The following is a 19,454-nucleotide window of genomic DNA, read 5'->3' as shown; positions in this document are numbered from 1 at the left end:
AATCAACATTAAATGTGAGCAGTGGGTTTGCTAAACAGGGTATAAAAAAAATCTTGCCTTAGTAGACGTTTATCTAGGCATATAGCCCACACTGCATAATAAACTAAATGTTCTGACGAAATCATTACCTTGGCAAAAATTGAAAAAATTAATATAAGACATAAAATAAGTGCAAAAAAATATGGTGACAATTTATAGGCCTGATAATTAAATAATAAAGAATATTGAAATAATATTTATTACTTATAATCATAATCATAATATCAAAGATTAATTATTAATCTAAAATAATTTAAACTTAAGTGTACATTATTACTTAATAATTACTATTAAATTATAACTATAAGTTATACTGATAGGAAATAATCATATTAAGGATCATTAATTATGTTAAGTATTTGTCATTATAGCATGGTATAATGGATGATAGGAAAGCTGAATCATAGGAACTGAACAGAAACAGTAGACTTCAAGGTCATCAGTTCTAACTTATCAGCTACAATTACTGTAATTGACTCAATGAGTGTCAACTACACCGAACGGGGGAAACAACTCATTATGTAGCAAATCCCCTGAATTTCCCCACGAGGGGTAAATCATGTCTCCAGGCACTTTGAGGCTTAAGATCACGCCAACGTTCACGATTCGCAGGTGCTAGGCTGTAGACAGCATTCCTAAAGACTGGGGGTAGGTAATTCCGCAGAATGGCAAATGGCAAAAACAATTTAATTTCTTTAAATTGAAATTCTCCAAATTCTCTACGGATACGTACTTAATTGTTTTTGGCGGCAATTGTAGAAAATTATTGATATATATATAAATCAAGGTAGCCGTTAACACTGTTAAATTATATACATAAATCATCAAAGAAAGGTAAATACAGTGTTCTAATAAAGAACACTGTATTTACCTTTCTTTGATGATATATGTATATAATTTAACAGTGTTAACGGCTATCTTGATTTTTATATATATATATTGTCATCACATTAACATATTTTTTATATTAGTATTGCCTGTGAATATTGATTTTTTTTCCCTTTTTGATGTAGTTTTGTATTGTACAGTGAATTTTAATATCTAAGATATTATGACCTAATACTGATAACCTGACAAAAAGGGGAATAAACTATAAGACGAATCTTCAACTGATTAAGTAAATCCTTGGCATTTGTATCTTGTTTGTCTGATTTTATGTGTTTCACCTTTTAAATGTTGTGTGTTGAAATTGAATAAATCAAATTAAATTAAAATATAATGAACAGAGTTGAAAAAAAATATATCTGACAAAAGAGTAAAACAAATTAAATTTAAAGAGAATAGTGAATAAACAATGAATATAAGAGTAAAACTAAAGAAAGGAAAACAATTTGTTGAAATTGAAAGTAGCTTGAAACTCCTGTATTCAATTACTCTCATGATTTAGTAATTAAAACTTCCACACTGTGAAATTAAAATACAATTTACATAACCAGAAAAATAACAAAATTCTATGATACCTGACCTTATACAATCATTAACGTCCTTCTGTCATTTCCTCGATGGGGTAAAATTTGCACTTTCATTTCCCAGCGCGTCAAATATTAAGTGTTTGTTCATATTTTTGCCCCCCTTCCATCAAAATATTTACCATCGGAGCTTACATGTTAGTCAAACAAGGGAACAAAAGAGTTGTTATTTCCTTGATGGTGAAGAGGTAACAATATTTTGATTTCGCCCTTGGCATCGGATCATAGAAAGCCCATGTGCTTTCCAAACTGCTGATTTCTGTAATCAGATTCCATATTCACCTATTTAACGGCTAAAGATATATATTACCATGTTTACAGCAGAAAACAGGTCGGGGTGAGACATGCATTGATATGGCAAAATTCTCAGCCCTCCCCCTCCCCCACTTTCAACCCTTCTACTACACCATTTATCACACTCTTCTTACTACAGTCTTGTGCAAGAATAACTTTGCGTCTGAATGCGTAGGGATTAAATCACACTCTTCTTACTACAGTCTTGTGCAAGAATAACTTTGCATCTGAATGCGTAGGGATTAAGAGTCTATCGGTATTATTATTTATACAGCATCTATATGTTGCTTAACCATTACTAGATTACCGTAATGGTAATGGTTAGAGACTTATATAGCACATAATACATGTTCTCTATGTGCTTCAGAGAAAACAAAAAAGTAAAATCTATTCAAAGCACAAATCTGGAGGCATAGTTGTAGTATAGGTAACTGCTACTTGCAGCCCCATTGAAATGGTGCCTTAAATTAAAAAATCATAATTTATTTATAATAGTACTGCATTATTTAAAAAAAAATTACAATAATATATGGCAAGCAACTTCCAACTTATTAATTAATATATTTATTTAAATTTATTGTTGTTGCACATTGAAATTGTGATCATCACAGCACTGTTGCAATGCCCTACCAACTGAGCTATATCAGAAAACACAAAAAACAAAAGGAAAAAAACCAGTAGGAATAAATGCCACAAAAATGAAGCAAAACATTCATAATAGGAATATTGTTAAAAGCATACAGGTTCTATCCCACACCCTGTTCCATACACCCACTAAATCATCCTACTCATCTATGGCTGTTCTCAATTATTAATTTATACTAGCACTTGTTTAATCTTATGGATTATTGTGAATGAACTCACTTTCTGATAGTAAACTTGGTTCCAATCGATTCCATCAAAGTATGGATGCTCACGTACTTCCTGTGCTCTAGAAATTAAAGTAAAATTAAATTATTGAACACTACACTTAAAAACTTAAAAGTCAATTAAATTTCAACCGCCTATAATAAAGTTAAAATTTGTGATCACGAACAATGTTGGCTCCAGAGGGATCTGAACTATGGGGCCAAGAGACCCTTGGTCAGGGTCCCAGAATATACTGTTCATGTGGACAGACTTTATGGTTTAGGATGACCCAAGATGGTGCTTTTATTAGACTACAATATACGAGGATACAAAGAAATGAGGCGCAAGCTTGGTGGTCTAGAGGTATGATGCCAGGCTAGTGATCTGGAGATCGTGAGTTCGAGTCTCACCCGAGAACAACTTGCGATTTTTTCGTAATTGTTTTCACCAAACTGAGAATTCAGTACATTTCCACGTCAGGTAGGGCAAAATTACACCTATACTTGATTCTCCTGACTCAAATCCAGTTATTAGGTAGTTTTCGCCGCACAACGTTAACCTTAACTTTAACATTAGTACCCAACTTGCAACGCGATAACTCCGCCCCTTTTGTAAACAAATTGAAATACATATGCACAAACCCGTAACTAACGTCCGTCCTGAAATTGTTGTGAAACGTTGTGCAGCGAAACATTGTCTATTTTATCCCCATTGTCTATTTTATCACGAAAATAACAATCATTATCAACATTGCTGTACCAACTGCTTACTTGGACTCGAATTCAACCCTGGCCATCAGACGCAAACTCGGTGTGGTCTAGAGGTATGATGCCAGACTAGTGATCTTGAAATAGTTGGTTTGAGTCCCACCTGAAAACAACTTGCGATTTTTTTCGAAATTGTTTTCACACGTACTGAGTATTTGATACATTTTCACGTCAGGTAGGGCAAAATAACACTATACGAAGAAAATTTATTCATCATACTACAGGGAAATTTTATCGCTGAATATAACAATGTGAATACAGGATAACAAAATGCATTAGACAATTAACAATCAATACGGATTGATGGGGAAATTAGGGGACCCAGCCCAAGAGGCAAGCCTCCTTTGTTATGCTAAATTTAAAAAGTTGTAATGTTGGTTAAGTTCATAACGATGGGGGCAACTCCAAGAAACATTTGCCGAGTAAAAAATCATGATCAAATACTTAAAATAATCCTTTACCGGCACAATTCCAACAAGTCTACATTTCTAGATATACAGGTACTATTTGTAATGTTATAAAATTGTAATGAAATTGCATAGAAGTTCTAGCAAAGTCTGTCAATTGTGGGAAGAAGCAAGGTTGGTATTAGTGACATTGGCCGTATTTGACTGGTGGTTCTTCGTTAAACTACACCCACCTGCGCAGTGGTAAAATCCTATTTAACAAAGATGACCAGTCAAATAGAAAACTTGTAAATACTCAACCAAAACAAAATGGCTGCATAGCTACCGCGATACACGCTGCGTAGTCAAGATTGCTTCAGCTTGTGGCAGTATGGGTTTTCGTAAAAAAATTATTTTCATCCAGTTTTTGAATTCTGTTAGCCTACAATTATTTTTTGACTTCATGTGGGTATATATTATAATTTTTATTTTCTGAAATTTAATCTAAATTATATTAACGCAAATGTTGTTTCTAAACTCACCAATTGGCCATGTTTGTTTTGGTCATGTGTATATTACTTAACGCTGATTAACACACTCTGATTTTACGAACCAGTCATATGAAAATAATACTCAACGAAAAATCATAGTCAACGAAATGACCAGTAGAATACGCTCATAGATTTGCATTTCTATTTTAGTAACTTGGAATTGGGCCAGTTACAAAACACTACTATTTTAAGCGACATAATTCTTTCTATTAGACACTGCTAGTTTATTATTATCATCAACTTTCAGATATCATTTTCAGTTCTGTTTGCTAAAAAAAATAATTGGTTTGGTGTCCAAGTAATGACGTTAATTGCTGGCGTTGCAAGTGAATTAATACCATCATAATCCCACATATCACCCACACATATCAACTAAAGTGTAAACTGAACTAAGCTTTGTCAAAATAAATTCTTAATGATGTTACATGATGCATGGGACAATTAAAGTAGCTCACACCAAATACCTTTCTTATCACTTTAATGTTTTACATGTATATGATTTAAATAAAATCCAAACTGCTGCTTTTATGTATCGTTTATCGCATAATACTTAACCACCCAACATCAGTAATCTTTATACAAGAGCATCTGAACATCATCAATATAATACAAGATTTTCTAGCATTGATTATACTTCTCATACTCCGTGCACATCTAGTATCGGGTGTTCTTCAGTTCTATTTTGGGGTCCGAAATTATGGGCTAATGTTTCTGATGACTTAAAAAAAAATTTACATTGAATAGTTTTAAATATCATTTTAAGAAGTCTTTGGTCTCGGTGTATGGTAATTAATTAATTTTCTTTTTTTCCTCTCATTTCTATTTGAGTCTTGAAATAATGTGTCTGGTCTTGTGTTCATAACTGGATTGTAATTATTATAATTAATTATTATTATATTTTTATTGGTATATCATTCTGTTATTATATTAGTTTAAATACAGCTAAACATTGGTACCGGTCATTTTTCCAACTGTTTTGTTAAAGGTGGCTACGTCTTAAAGCTCTAGTAGAACTTACAGTAGCCTCCTTCCATACAATATATTTGTTTTTAATTTGCATTCTTATTGTATACTGTATTATTGTATTGTATGGAAAATAAATTCATATTTGATTAGGCCATTGGGTTATATTTTTTCTGTGGCAGTACTGCCGGGGGTCGGGGACACAGAACTGTCAAGGATCTCTGGTGCCATCAATGGTTTTATGTCTACATTAATATTATGTTATATTTATATTGGAGTTTAGTACAGTAAAAAATTCTATTATTCTAGAAATTTGAAACAGAATTATTCTACACTAAAAAGTGTTACTAGACCAGGTGTAAACATAATAATGAATTGTGAATTGTGGGGGCTGCACATGAACGATTTACGGTGAATATATGATACTTTTAGTGTGTTTGTAAGAACCTTCCTACACTGTTTCAATACTATTTTATGCTAAATTTTATAAGTATTTTACAGTTAACTGGCATCGGATTGTAACAACAAGGTGTGTTTTTAGCCCAAGAAGGTAGTCAAGCCACACCCACAAGGGTTTAAATTTTTTTTTTCGTGGGCTGCAATAAAATTGCCATTGGACATCGTGTGGCCTGTAGGCTGCACTTTGACTACTTATGTCGTAGATGTTCATGTAATTTCATTCAAATACATTCACCTTCAACCATTTTAAACTCCTGAGTAGAGAGAGAAAATCATGAATAAAGTGTTTTTCCCAAGGTCATAAAGCAATGTGACAAGAATCTTAATAATTCAAATCAACCGAATAAATATGCTTCCCTGATCAATGACCCATCCAATCAGAGCGGCCACAATCAATGACCCATCCAATCAAAGCGGCTCTTACAATCAGCCAGGTATATATATTTCTCTGTCAAGTTTTTGAGAGCGTATAAATTTGGTTACATTTTCCCAAGCTAGAATAGTATTATAGAAAACCAAGAGTAATCGGAGAGGGAAGGTGCCGTGATGTGCATATCAATCTAGCTGACAAGACTTAGGCCTGTGTTTCTCCGCATTAGAGTATCAGGTTCGGAATATATTTGAATTTAGTTGATACCATAATCCAAGGAAACATGTCACAACTTGAAGTAATTCATTTTAGCATGTGAATTCTCAGTTACAATGCATGCAAGCTGCACTCTGTGTTCTTACCTTGTGTTGGCAAAATTGTATGAACGGAAATAAGTTCTGCATGTTGCTATTAAATACATGTGTTTACACATGTATTTAATAGCAAGGGTTTACCAAGCATAATAAGTACAGGTGCGAGAGTACATTTGTATGGAATGTGGTGGAATTTTCATATTATAAAGGTGTGAGTGAAAGCGCATGTGAAAATTCAGGTTTATAGGTAAATGGCTCTGATAAAACCCGCTGTTTGTAGCATCCATAATTTCACACAGGCACCCAAAACTTTCGAGAACCAGGATTTTTAAACATTTTCATGTCTTTATATTTTATAAAAGATACATTGAAGAACAATTCTGCAAAATATCAATCACTAAATCAAACTGAAAAATATATTAAAATAATTTAAAAATACAATCTTAATGTTAAACTATTAACTATGAAATCTTTTGAAGTTGTTGTCTAGAAACAGGAAAAAGGCCACTCAATAGTGCCAGAGAGGGCACAATATTGACTGGTTCCCGATGGCCAACGTCCGGTCGCGATCTTGTGGCTGTACCAAATGTAGGCTTAGCAAGAGACTTACCAGCTTAGCACCCAGTTTAGCTTAAAATTCCCGCAAATATTTTGTGCAAAATCGTGTCACTTTGACACAAAATAGGCCAGGGACTTTTAACTACCAATTTCACCCCGGTTATTTCCCACACTTGCTACAAATTCCTCACAAGTATACCCCATAAATGCTGCAAATCCCCCACCCACATATTTCGCACACTTGTGCTACCAAGTCCTCGAAAATATACCCCGTTAATGCGGCACCTCCCTGTATAGGAATATTTAAGAGCGAGCCCCCGGGGGTGTATATCCATAATAATTTGGAATATGTATTTGTAAAGGCTCCCACAAGTATCAGTCCTCAGCAAATATAGCCTGCTAAAATGTATAGTTCATGCAAGTGGCCCAATTTCAAATTAGAAAAATTAAATTGCTTACGATCGACCAAGGCATCCAAGACGCTCGGAAACTTCTCTCTTCAACAGCCCCTCCAGCAGAGTTTTCATTTCATTCGACATTGAATCCGGGAATTCAACATCCTACAAGAGATAATATTTATCAAATAGTACAATTCATAAGATAAAAAAATATAACATTTAATTTCATACTATGTAAGCAAACGATGTTCTTCATATACAGACTGAAAGTGTTATGATTACAAAAGATAAGAAAGATAACTTATATCGCTATACTACAGTATATGTATACAAAGAGGTATCCACTTTTTGTGTTGGGCCTATGGAATATGCTTTCCTCTACGACGCTTTTTTTTGTGTTGAAATTTTAATAAATAAATATTCTATCGCAAAATCAAGGAAAACAGTAAAAATTCTCAGAATATTTATGCATCTTTATTTGACAAAAATATTTTCAATGGAAGGTTACAATGGAAGCCACAAGGCTAAAATCCATAGTTTAGTTATCAAATTTATTACTTAAAGCTTCAGAAGTGACACTTACAAATACCATACAAGTAATTTATAGTGTTCCAAGGTAAAACAAAACTATATACAGTATATATACAGTATATATATATATATATATATATTGCAAAAAAGATTTCCATATTTTAAATTGTCAGGCGCGGGAGGCACTTTTATGATTTTGTGCTTTAAAATGAAATTTTACAAAAATTATTTTATTTTTATGGTTAAAATGTACATTGGAAATAGGTGACAGAATCTTTTGGGAATAAAATTACAGAAAATATATTGTTCATAATACACAATAGACCATTCACCACATACACTATATATCAACCGGCCTATTTAAAGACTATACTTCTCATTCCATGAACATACCATCTATCCTAAGGGATCACTCATAACTAAAAGAATCTTGTGAAACACAACTAGAGCTCTTTGAATTCCTTGATTAGATAGATTACCAAATCAGAATGCATCAAGAAATAAAGTTACAGACAACTGGACAGAGATTATCACTATCGTCCTTACTACAGATTTTGATCAATCATTATGGTCTAAGCATTTACATAGCTTTCTGCTACTCTGTTTTGTTTACTCGCAGTGCTGGCCTGAGAATTTGCATGACAATGGGGACTAAGATGTCCAACAACGGGAACTAAGATGTCCGAAAGGGGGTGCCAAAAAGTGCAACAAGGGGCTAAGATGTCTGACAAGAGGGGAGAGGGGAGAAGCTAAGATGTCGGAAAATGGTCTGATAATTTCCAGTGGAGGTCAGCAATATGTCCCAGAACAAAGTCCTCCAGGGTGTCCAGGTGTCTAAGCCTCGGTGTGTAGAAATGAATGGGTGATTTTTTGACATATAACATGATTTGCAGTTCTTGCTATTGGCATCTGGTGGCACAACAACAGTTCTTGTTGAAGTTCCATTGTACATATGTATGTGCTGCATGATTACCAAATTAGCATAACAAATTTGCATATAGGTATTCAACAGGTAGTCACTATGCTGTATCTCATCACACTACTACTCACAAATACTGTAACTCTAACTAGCCTCTATGTGAAGGAATGTATCAAATAAGCCTGTATGTGATATTAATGTAGTCAAAGAGGATCAACTTCTCAGACTTGTCAAGTACATAATATTATAATGCAATTGTCTTTTTTTTACTTGTTGAACTTTGAAACTTTGAGTGAGTAATGGTACACGGAGATCATGCTTATGCATAACATGTTCATACAAACAGGTTTTTTTTAACGTGATGTTGAATATACTTATCTACTGTAGAGCAGACATTCAGTTGCCCATCACTAATACACCGCAACTGGTTATTTCATGTGTAGGCCAGTACTTGTAGCTGGATCGTGTGCTCTTTTTACGGTTAAAATAAAGTGGCTAGGAATAGGGTACCATACGCTTGCCAATTCTAACATTACTGAAATAGCGTACAGTACTGTACCACTACACACATCATAAAATATACTAAGAATTGAATGTGTCAACATAGAAATTAATTAACCAATCACAAGTTCTATAACTGATGTGATAAGAGGACTATTGTAATTAACTACAGTATAGTGATCTAGTGTTTATTGTTGTATAAATGAAACTACTTTATAGTATGTACATTGAGGTAGCAGCATATGTGGCAAAGACAAGCCAGTCACTCGTCGCAAATTATGTTTCAGAGAAAATAGTAAAAACATGCTAGAATGTAAAATTTTTTTAAAATCTATTTTATTTCACTAAACTAAGGTTTATGTATCTATACATCATGCTGTGTTGTTATTTTTCCCAATTACAATGTTAAAACAACACTTTTTAATGATTTTGTAATAGTTTCTGCATGAGAAATGCCTGAAATCATAAACTTTGAAGGCTGATTTCTCATATATTGTTCTTTAAGCAGCTGTATGCTTAAATGCTTGTAACTTCATAAGGAAATGTCAGATTTGAATGATTTTTTACCATTTTATAGCTCCTATTTTACACTTTAACCCTGTATTAATAACTCAAAATCGATTTTTGCAACGAGTGACTGGTTTGGCTTGTCTTTGTCACATATAGGTACAGTATTATCTCTATGGTACCAGGTACAGTACTTTTTTTGGTAGCACAAGTTCTTATAAACCAATGACTGACATTTAATAATATTATTGATTATTTTACGTGGTACAAGGTATTTGAATTTGGTTCCTTATACAAGTAGCACATCTGTTATGATGTTGATGTAGAAGTCTCTATAAATGTACAATCACAGTTAATAAAAATAATAGTAGTATTGCATATCCACAGCCAAAGCAATAGACGAGAAGCTGTAGATTGCATTGCAAGACCACCAGTACTCACCATTGTTAGTGTCATACGGTCTATCTCATGTTTGTCCTTTGTCTTATGTTGTCTGAATGGACTGTGTCTGTATTTAAAACAAAACCACATATAAAAAGCATAATTATAAAGAGAGTCTGTCAGCGTGCAAAAACGTTGCCACTAACAAAGGCTCGAACTCGGTATTTTCTGCTGTCCACGCAGATGCCTTTTATGGACCACTGGGACTTAGTTAAAGATCCAAATTCGACTAAAGCAACTAATTTTTCATTCTGTTGCACATGCACATTTGAACCATGGACCATTAATTGAACAGCACTGGTCATCGATACGCAGCAAACAACAGAGACCAATATGATACGCTCACATTTTATACTATATTATATATAAAGGATAAACTATATTGTATATATTTATTTCTTTACTGCATCCAACAGTTTAAAATACCAATAACAGCATGGAAATAAAATATAAAATACAATATATTATCATAATTTAAAATGTAAAATGATTATATAAAAGCAAAATAGAAAGATAACCATACTGTACACTGTAAATACATTCAGTTTTACATACAAATTACTTATTAGTATTTTTCAATATTTTTTTTATATATTTAAATGACACAAGGACACAACATTTGTATTTCATTTGGATATAGCAGATTCAAGCAGGTCAGCTCTTCTTATGAATATCAGGTTTCCTACTGATGGATATGCAATAAAATAAAATAAAAACATTCTGTTTAAAATATATATATATTTTACAACCACACAGGCAATTGTGTGCACAGCTGTTAATTAATTTATATACTTTTAAGGATACCAGGTTGGTCCAATCATTAAAAAGACTGGTTTTCTCTCAGAGCCATGGAAAACTACACCATGAAATTTAAATATAATTTAAAATATTAATAACAATATCTGAATATTTATCATCATCATTATTAAAATACAACAAAGACCTAACAACAAAGTGTGCATTATGGAATATATAGAATTTTAAAATCACTATTATTTATGTTTAGGAAAAACTCTGAATGTTTTGCAATTGTATAGAAAAATATAATCCAATTTGGCATCACTCAAACGAAGATGTCTTCTCGATTTTCCTTAATAAAGAAACAGGTAAATTTTTGGAACTGAAATCCTTGATAACTGAACCAAAAGGGTGTAAGTTGATAAAAAACACCACACATCTTTAGAAATAACACAAAAGATATAATAAAAGACATGTTTTGAGTTGCCAACAACCTATCATCAGTTTAAAAAAAAGCCTACTTTAAGGTGAACTTAGACAATGGAGAAATTAGAGAACAATTAAAAAAAACGATGTTGAGGCGCCGAAATAACAACGTTAAGGAGAAAATAACACAGAGGATATTCGCCTTAAGTCCGACTTAGCGCACATTATTATTAAATTATTACCATTATTATTATAATTATTACCATTATCATTATCATTATTATTATTATAACAAACAGGTCTACCTAGCCAGCTTAAAAAAACACAATTTCAAACAAAAAAAATATGACTTACCCTCTAAGAAGTTTGTACAACATACACCCAAGTGAGAACCAGTCAGCACTCGAGTCGTACGCACTACCCTTTGAAAGTACTTCTGGCGCCATATAACCATGCGTACCACTTTAAAAGAAAGGAGAAATGAAGTCAACCAAGCTGTGCATTTGATGATGCTGTGCACTTATTCCGGAGGGTATTAAGTGCATATGCGAAGAGGTTATCTTAAACTAGGTGATATGCGAAAATGTAACCCATTTGATCATCAAGACTAAATAACCAACCAAACCGTCCTAGAAATTCATTTCACCCCAAGCGTAATTATAAATTATTCAACAATTCAAAGAGATTCCATAGTTTAATGGTTTCAGCTAACAAATAGTTTTAAAAAAAATCCAAACTAAAACTTACAATAACTTAAAAGAATTCAATGATTTTCAGACATTTTACTACAAAAGCTTCAATTTGAATGAAATTTAACGGAATATCAGAAGATTAAATGACTGGTTATTTAAATGTCCATAACTGACGACGAAATTGATTTCTTTTTCTAAATTTCAGCTAATAGCTCTAACTTATTGAAATAGAGAAAGAAAATAATTTAATGGTTTTTGAATCTATATTTTCAAATTTACTGATTCCAGAAGAAGAAGGTACACTATTACTGCAGAGGGGTGTACAAGTTAACTGTAGATGGAGGTGCATATACCACTGCAGTGGAATATATGCACTTTATGCAAATGGAGGTATGCTCTATGTGAAGAGGGATATATGACTGTAAGGGAGGTGCCAACTGCAGAGAAAGTTGTGCACTTCCTCATTATAAGATAAAGGTAGGAGAATAACCCGTAACTCGCAGCGTCATCGTGCCGAATTGCTTATGGGGGTGGTCCATGATTACATTATATTTGTTGTGTGATATTCATTATATTAGAAAAAAATATACATATTATATACAAAATACTGACCAGTGGCACAATGGTTAAAAAAAAAAGAATAGTCTTTAATAATAAAGAACCAGATGAGTTTATTCAAAAAATTCCATTATTTAAAAAAAATAATCCATGTTTCCTCCTACAAAATTATAATAATTACAGGAGAAAAAAAAGCATCAAGAGAAAAAAACATGTAGATGATAATATCATTAACCAATTCAAATGATACAAATTTCTCTAATTACCATGGAAAAGAACATCAATTGTTTCTTAGCAACACCATGGAATAAGTATTAGAGTCAATTTTATTCACATACGTTCATGATTACAATATTCTAGAGCAAAACTAAAATAAAATGATTGGCCTGATGTGATGTGCATATTATTATATACAAATTATAAAATTGATTATAATAAATAGGTCACAGCTGCGCCAAGCACTATAATTAAGATTCAAAATGACATTTCAGGAAGTTATATTAATTAATATTGAGTGCAATCAATCAGCTGTCCCTTCTATGATTGGCTGACAGGAGACTCTAATAGTCTTATTTGCATAATGACACACCTGCCTTCTGTTGGAATCAAAAATTTAATTCGCAATTATGACAGTGGGAAATTGTTGTAATATTAATAACAATATTAGTATAAACAATAATAATAATAACAATAATAACAATAATATTTATAACAACATAGTATCTTCAAGATTTATTTATGCATAATAGTTACCTGAAAATATGTATGACAATAAAACTAAAATTTTCATCGATTTATGTTGACATTTTTGGAATGGTATCAAATTTACATCAAGATATCAAATGGAAAAAGATATTCTTGAATTCTTCAAATATTTGTGTATCTTTAAAATAATAGCGTATGTCTATATTTTTGTAATACTGTTGACATTGTTTTCTTAAACTCGCGTTTTTCATGACTGAAAGGTTTTGAATGCTTCAGTTATATTTTTTTCTAATTTTGATCTTTTATTTATATATAGCGATTTTACATTTGGATATGAAGCGTGCTTTTCCCTGTTCAGTAGATACAGAATCAATTATGCACAATGCACAATGTGTAGCCTCCTCTGCTCTCTAGGGAGTAATCCTAGTTACTCATGTAATCATCAGTTCCATTCCAAATCATTTCTTTGAGTGTGCGTACTTATATGTGTGTGTGCATACTTATGTGTATCCGTGGGTGAAAGAGGCAAACCTAGATAAAGTGGTCCACAAAACAACACTAGAAATGTGACCAGTGTTGGCCTCGAACCAACAACCTCTCAACTAAAAGCATGATGCCAAGCCACTGCGCCACAACATGCTTTCGCAAAAGGCAGATTCAAATGAATCATGTGGTTTGTCACAAGCAGAATATGCATTATAATGACTTAGAATTTCGAACTGCATATTGATCAGCTTAAAACTGCCATTATTACAAAAACTGATGTGTTTAAAATTGTGGGCGAGTCTTACACATCACATGATGTCTCTCAGCCAATCAGAGGAATATGGCCATGGCTGGAAATGAAGAGTTCATGATGAATCCTAACATAAAAAAAACCCCATCAAATCAATTTGGCTAATACACAGTATCCTGAATAAACACTACACTTATCTATTTCATTTAATATTTTTAGTATTTTTAAAGTTTTAAGTTAATACCCTGTCACTTTAACTACTGAAAATAGATTTTATTCCATTGGCTAACCTTTCAGCTGACATCACAGTAGATCTGATTGTTTCTACAATGAACATTGGATATGATAGTGAGTCAGGCACATATTGGATATAATATAAGAGTGAACCATAATTACTATATCTTTATAAGGCTGGATCAGTGACAGGTTACTTAAATTCATAACAAATTATTTGTCTGCCTGCTGGAAATATGAGAAGGGTTGAGAAAATGTATGTGGCTGGTGTGCTTACAAACCAATTTCAGGTAGATTTAACAGATTTACAAAAGACTACTCCATAAATATGAAAAGGTATTATTTATGTTAGAATACATTTGTTCATAAACAGATATATAAAATGATCGTCAGCAGACATCATTTTGTCTGATCAGGTGAGTTCATGAATTTATGCAACGATTACATAGCTCTTTGATTAAAAGATGAATAATGATGGTGGTGATGATAATATGATTAAGATGTTAATAATCATAATGACGAAGTAAGCAATTATTTGATTACAGTGATAATGGTGATTCTGATTAGAGTAATGATTATATTTGTGGTGATGGTTAATGGAGATGATGATGATAATGACAGTGGAGGATGATGGCGATAATGCAGATAGTAACAGTGCATGACAATGATGGTGGTGAGGATGATGATTTATGATGATGATGGACAAAAAAAAAGTACAATTACTTTTATTTATACTGACTCAATCAATCTAAAGGAAGTTGTCATACACTATGTTGTACGACCACTGGCCGACGAACTCCGTTCCGGCCTTGTGAGCGCTAGGCAACACCTTCTCTTGATTGTCAGTGGCAATCTACACGGATCATCATTAAAACTGATCCGTTGCACATGTATAGAATTGTGTTAGAGTACGACCTTGAGGCGCAGTGAGCTTTGACCTTAAACGCATTGACATGCGGGGGAGGGGGGATGCTGGTGGGTGTGCAATAGAAAAGTGCAAGAGAAAGCGATTATGTGAATACAAAGTAGGAAAGAGATCAAACAAACAAGAAATGTAATATATACTTACACACTAGCATGAGGTTTCTTTTTTGAGAAATCGCAGGCTAAACCAAGATCTGAAATCCTAACGTGACCATTCTCGTCAAGGAGAATGTTGGCAGGTTTTAAGTCCCTATACACTATGAACCGAGAGTGCATGTGTTCTAAGCCTAGTATCACTTCAGAGGCATAGAATCGCACCTCCTTCTCCGAGAACACACCGTGTTGAGTGAGATGGTAGTGAAGATCACCACCTGTCAGGATTGAAAAAAAACCAACATTGTATTTCTCATTCATTTAACTATACATATAATGACAGAGATAAATAATGAAAAAGAGAGTTTATAATGATAAAACAGTTTTATAGAAATTGTCGGCAACTTTGAAAAGTAATTTTATACTTTCAATTAGTGACCGACATTAATATTATTATTATTATTATTATGTTGTAAGATTCAAATATACAGTACCAATATATATGTATATTTCATAAAATAATATCTTAATCTCATAAAGCACACATATGCCAATGACTCAAAGTGCTACATGTTATTACCTAAGTTATCAAATGACACACAAAACACATACTAAAAGAACCATGGAGTGGTACTCTATGCTGTAGCGAGTATTCAGTACTGGCCTTTGAACTTGTCAGGTACTTATTAAACTCTTTGGCGAAGAAATAAGGAGAGAGTAAGACTAAGTGGATAAATGCGTTTGCCAATGACATAAATGATCAACTTTTGATTTAACCCTGGATCTTTCAATTGGAGGCCTGGTACTTCACCACTGCTCCACATTCTTCCATCCACTATCAATTTATTATGAAGTCAGTTAATTGCTCTATTGTATTTTTGTATGCTTTGTATTATTAGTTTTATTATATTTATCACTATTATTATTAGTCAGGCTTACTTAGCATTTCTGAAGCCTTTATGCACATATAATTGTAAAGAGCAAACAAGGGAAGGGTATACAATTATGTATTTGCACATAAATATAATACTGGTAATTTTTATGAAATAAAATATTGTTTAAGTACGTCAAATATCATATTTCCAAGTCCAAGTTCACAGAATGTATGCTCTTGCATAAAAAAAATGAACTATTCTATTATCATTTAGGGGTGTTCTAAAATAATAATGAAAAAATAAAAGTCCATGTAAAATGCCAGTATTGTAATGAATATTAATTAATTTTATTATGATATTAAAGACAGAGACATGAGTGAATAAAATTAAATTTTGTTTTCTATTTTTTCAGATATTGTCCCGTGTGAATGACAAAAATGACACACTGTTTAAAAAAAATGCATTTTTTTTCAAATATCTTGTTTATAAGTATGAACTGCATTTGATCCCAAATCAAGTGTATGAGGGTCCATTAAATCCATATAAATATTTGATTATAATTGCACTTAAATATTAATAATAACAGTATGAAATATGTCACACTATTACTTTTCGGTAACAGTGTGATGTTTCATTTAATTTTAGTGATTTTATCTACTTAGGTTAATTCAATCCTTACCAAATTTTAGTATATTACAAATAGTTATATTCCTAGATGAATGTAGTTAATAGCTTTTAAGTAGCCAACACAAGGCGAAGATATTAATAATAACTGCAATCATAAATTGTCCCACTCTTACCAAAACATTTGCTATTTTTTATATCACAAATTAAATATAAAATAGACTGAATTTATTATTAATGAAGTTATTTTATATTAAATATATATGTATATGGGTCTAATAATCTATAAATGAACTATACTATTATCATTTTAGGGGTGTTCTAGATGAATGTATAAGCACACTTCTTAATAATTAAGAAATATACTCAAGGTAATATAAATCATGAGAGATTTCTATTGAAATCTCAAATGGGTAATTATTAATAATCAAATTTTCAACAGTGATAATAAAATAGTAGAATGTTTAAACCACTAGAGGATAATGAATATTGTGACATGAAATATTAACCGTTCATTAAATCCAGGATGAAGCTGAGTTTGTCAGGCGTCTGGAATGCATACGTCATACAAACAATGAAAGGACTATCCACCTAAAAAAAAAAGAGGTGAAAAAGGATTAGTATTAAATACAATAATAATAATATGATATTCTCTTATAAATATACATTATATAATGAAGGGAAACTGTATTTATTTATAATATATAATATTACTATACAAACATTTGTAATGCAGAAATTTTTATAGACAGGTGACAACATTACAATATCAGAGCCATTTACAATAAAATCTTCAGACAATAAAAATTGAGGGAATCATTCCTGTCTTACTCTTAAATAAGAAAATTCCTCTTCTTGTACATTTATCATTTTCTCTGTGAATCAATTGGACCCAATAGGAAATTCATGCACACTAAATGCATGTGTATATGAGGTACATCTACAATTTACGTTCCTTCAAGGTAAAGAATAAACCAACGATAAAGCAACCTATCTTGGAAATAATTATAATAAACCAATTGTAGTAATAATATTTACAATAAGCAAGGCCACATTTATTCCAGAAATTAATAAGAAAAAATCCTTTTTTGGTTGAAATGAATGAATGAATTTTCCCGCAGTGGGATGAATAAAGTATCCTTCTATCCTTAAAGAGGTAAAATTGTAGACATGCAATTCTGAAAAGCCTGAAATTTGTCTTGCATTTGCTGCATTTCAAAATGTGATATACTGTACTGTATTTCATCAAAATCACATTATTAAAATAATTCAATTCAAAGAATAATTTTATCTTTCATTATTTTTGCCATAAAATTTTGTTTAACAAATAAAAATATATTGTTTAATATTAAGGCCTAGTAATATACAATTTAGATATTATAAGATATGAGCATTTTTATATTCATGCTGATAGCAAACTCATTCTCTAACCAAACATGGTCCCCCTTCTCCTTCGTTCAGATCTTTAACTACCCTGATTCTTAAAGTGTTGGCTGTTTAAACAATTTCTGTTTCTAAAAGGTCCCTTCAAAATAGTATTAAGCACTGCAGCTATCACAGACAAATGGTAAATGATAAATAAATAGAACAATTTACAAATCAACAAGAACTTTGATAAATTACAACAAGAACAGTTTATCATGTGATGTCATGGCGACAAGGTCCCTGGCACCATCATCACACTAGTACAGCAAATGTATCTGCGCACCTCCATCAACTACATCATTAGTCATCAACAACATGCAAGAAAATTGAACATTAATGCCACAGATGTCGCTGACATCTCGCGCAACATCAGCAGCAATTCTCGAAGGGGGTGGGGTGTATGACTGTCCAAACAGCTAAAAGCTGAGCAAGTTGATCATAACTACACCATTTCAAATACGAAAGACACAAAGATGAGTATATATACAGAGATATGATTGAATTCATTATCAATCATAGAAGTTTAAAATTACTACCATACTTTGATACTGTATACTTTTATATTGACTTGTCTGAACGCCGACAGTATTCAAAGCTTGTCCATTTTGTCCAAAGACTAGTACAGGTCTCCCTAAAATTAAAGACCACTTTTACAGCTGGGTTTAAATGGTCTTTAGGAGATTTTGATTAACTTTTATTAGAATAATAAAGATAAAAGACATTTGTGGCACCATAGCATATTCTCTAATTAGTGTTGGTTTTTAATTGAAGGGTCTTTAATTAGAGGGAGAACTGTTTGGCCGCTATAATGATTTTTTTTAATGCAGCATTTGTAATTATTTGAATATTCGGATACAGATCTTTGACTTACATAAAGCAAGACATATAATACTCTGCAAGCTAGAAAATAACAATATTACAAAATATACAATAATTACACTAAATAACAATGATGATATGCATCATTACCAGTAAGGTTGCGACCAACAAGTATGAGAGGCCATGCGATTAATAGGGACCATGAAAATGGAGGCGGTGATGCCAACTCTTTTTCTTTGTCAGTTTTCTTTATTTCTTTGTTTCAATAATATTCATAGTTTAATATTAT

At 32.2% G+C, this 19,454-nt stretch overlaps 1 protein-coding gene across 4 annotated transcripts in view; it reads right to left on the bottom strand.

Moving 5' to 3' along the window:
• The window catches only part of LOC117116954 (beta-adrenergic receptor kinase 2-like), a 118,820-nt gene that overhangs the window by 23,074 nt on the left and 76,292 nt on the right, over positions 1-19,454 (bottom strand). For all 4 annotated transcript variants that reach the window (XR_004446842.1, XM_033261098.1, XM_033261101.1 and 1 more), the window contains exons 10-15: positions 17,431-17,512; positions 15,475-15,700; positions 11,835-11,942; positions 10,317-10,383; positions 7,479-7,579; positions 2,667-2,733 (exon numbers count right to left, since the gene is read on the bottom strand). Coding sequence is in view for 3 of the 4 variants with exons in the window: in XM_033261098.1 (XP_033116989.1) it covers positions 2,667-2,733; positions 7,479-7,579; positions 10,317-10,383; positions 11,835-11,942; positions 15,475-15,700; positions 17,431-17,512 (651 nt within the window). In the remaining variant the exon portion in view is untranslated. The remainder of the gene's footprint in view (positions 1-2,666; positions 2,734-7,478; positions 7,580-10,316; positions 10,384-11,834; positions 11,943-15,474; positions 15,701-17,430; positions 17,513-19,454) is intronic.

This window comes from Anneissia japonica, unplaced genomic scaffold, assembly GCF_011630105.1.
Source record: "Anneissia japonica isolate Jap-2015-1 unplaced genomic scaffold, ASM1163010v1 scaffold287943_len491860_cov182, whole genome shotgun sequence".
NCBI classification, from domain to species: domain Eukaryota; kingdom Metazoa; phylum Echinodermata; class Crinoidea; order Comatulida; family Comatulidae; genus Anneissia; species Anneissia japonica.
Note: the sequence above shows the minus strand (reverse complement) of the source record. Positions and strands in the feature narration are given on the sequence as shown.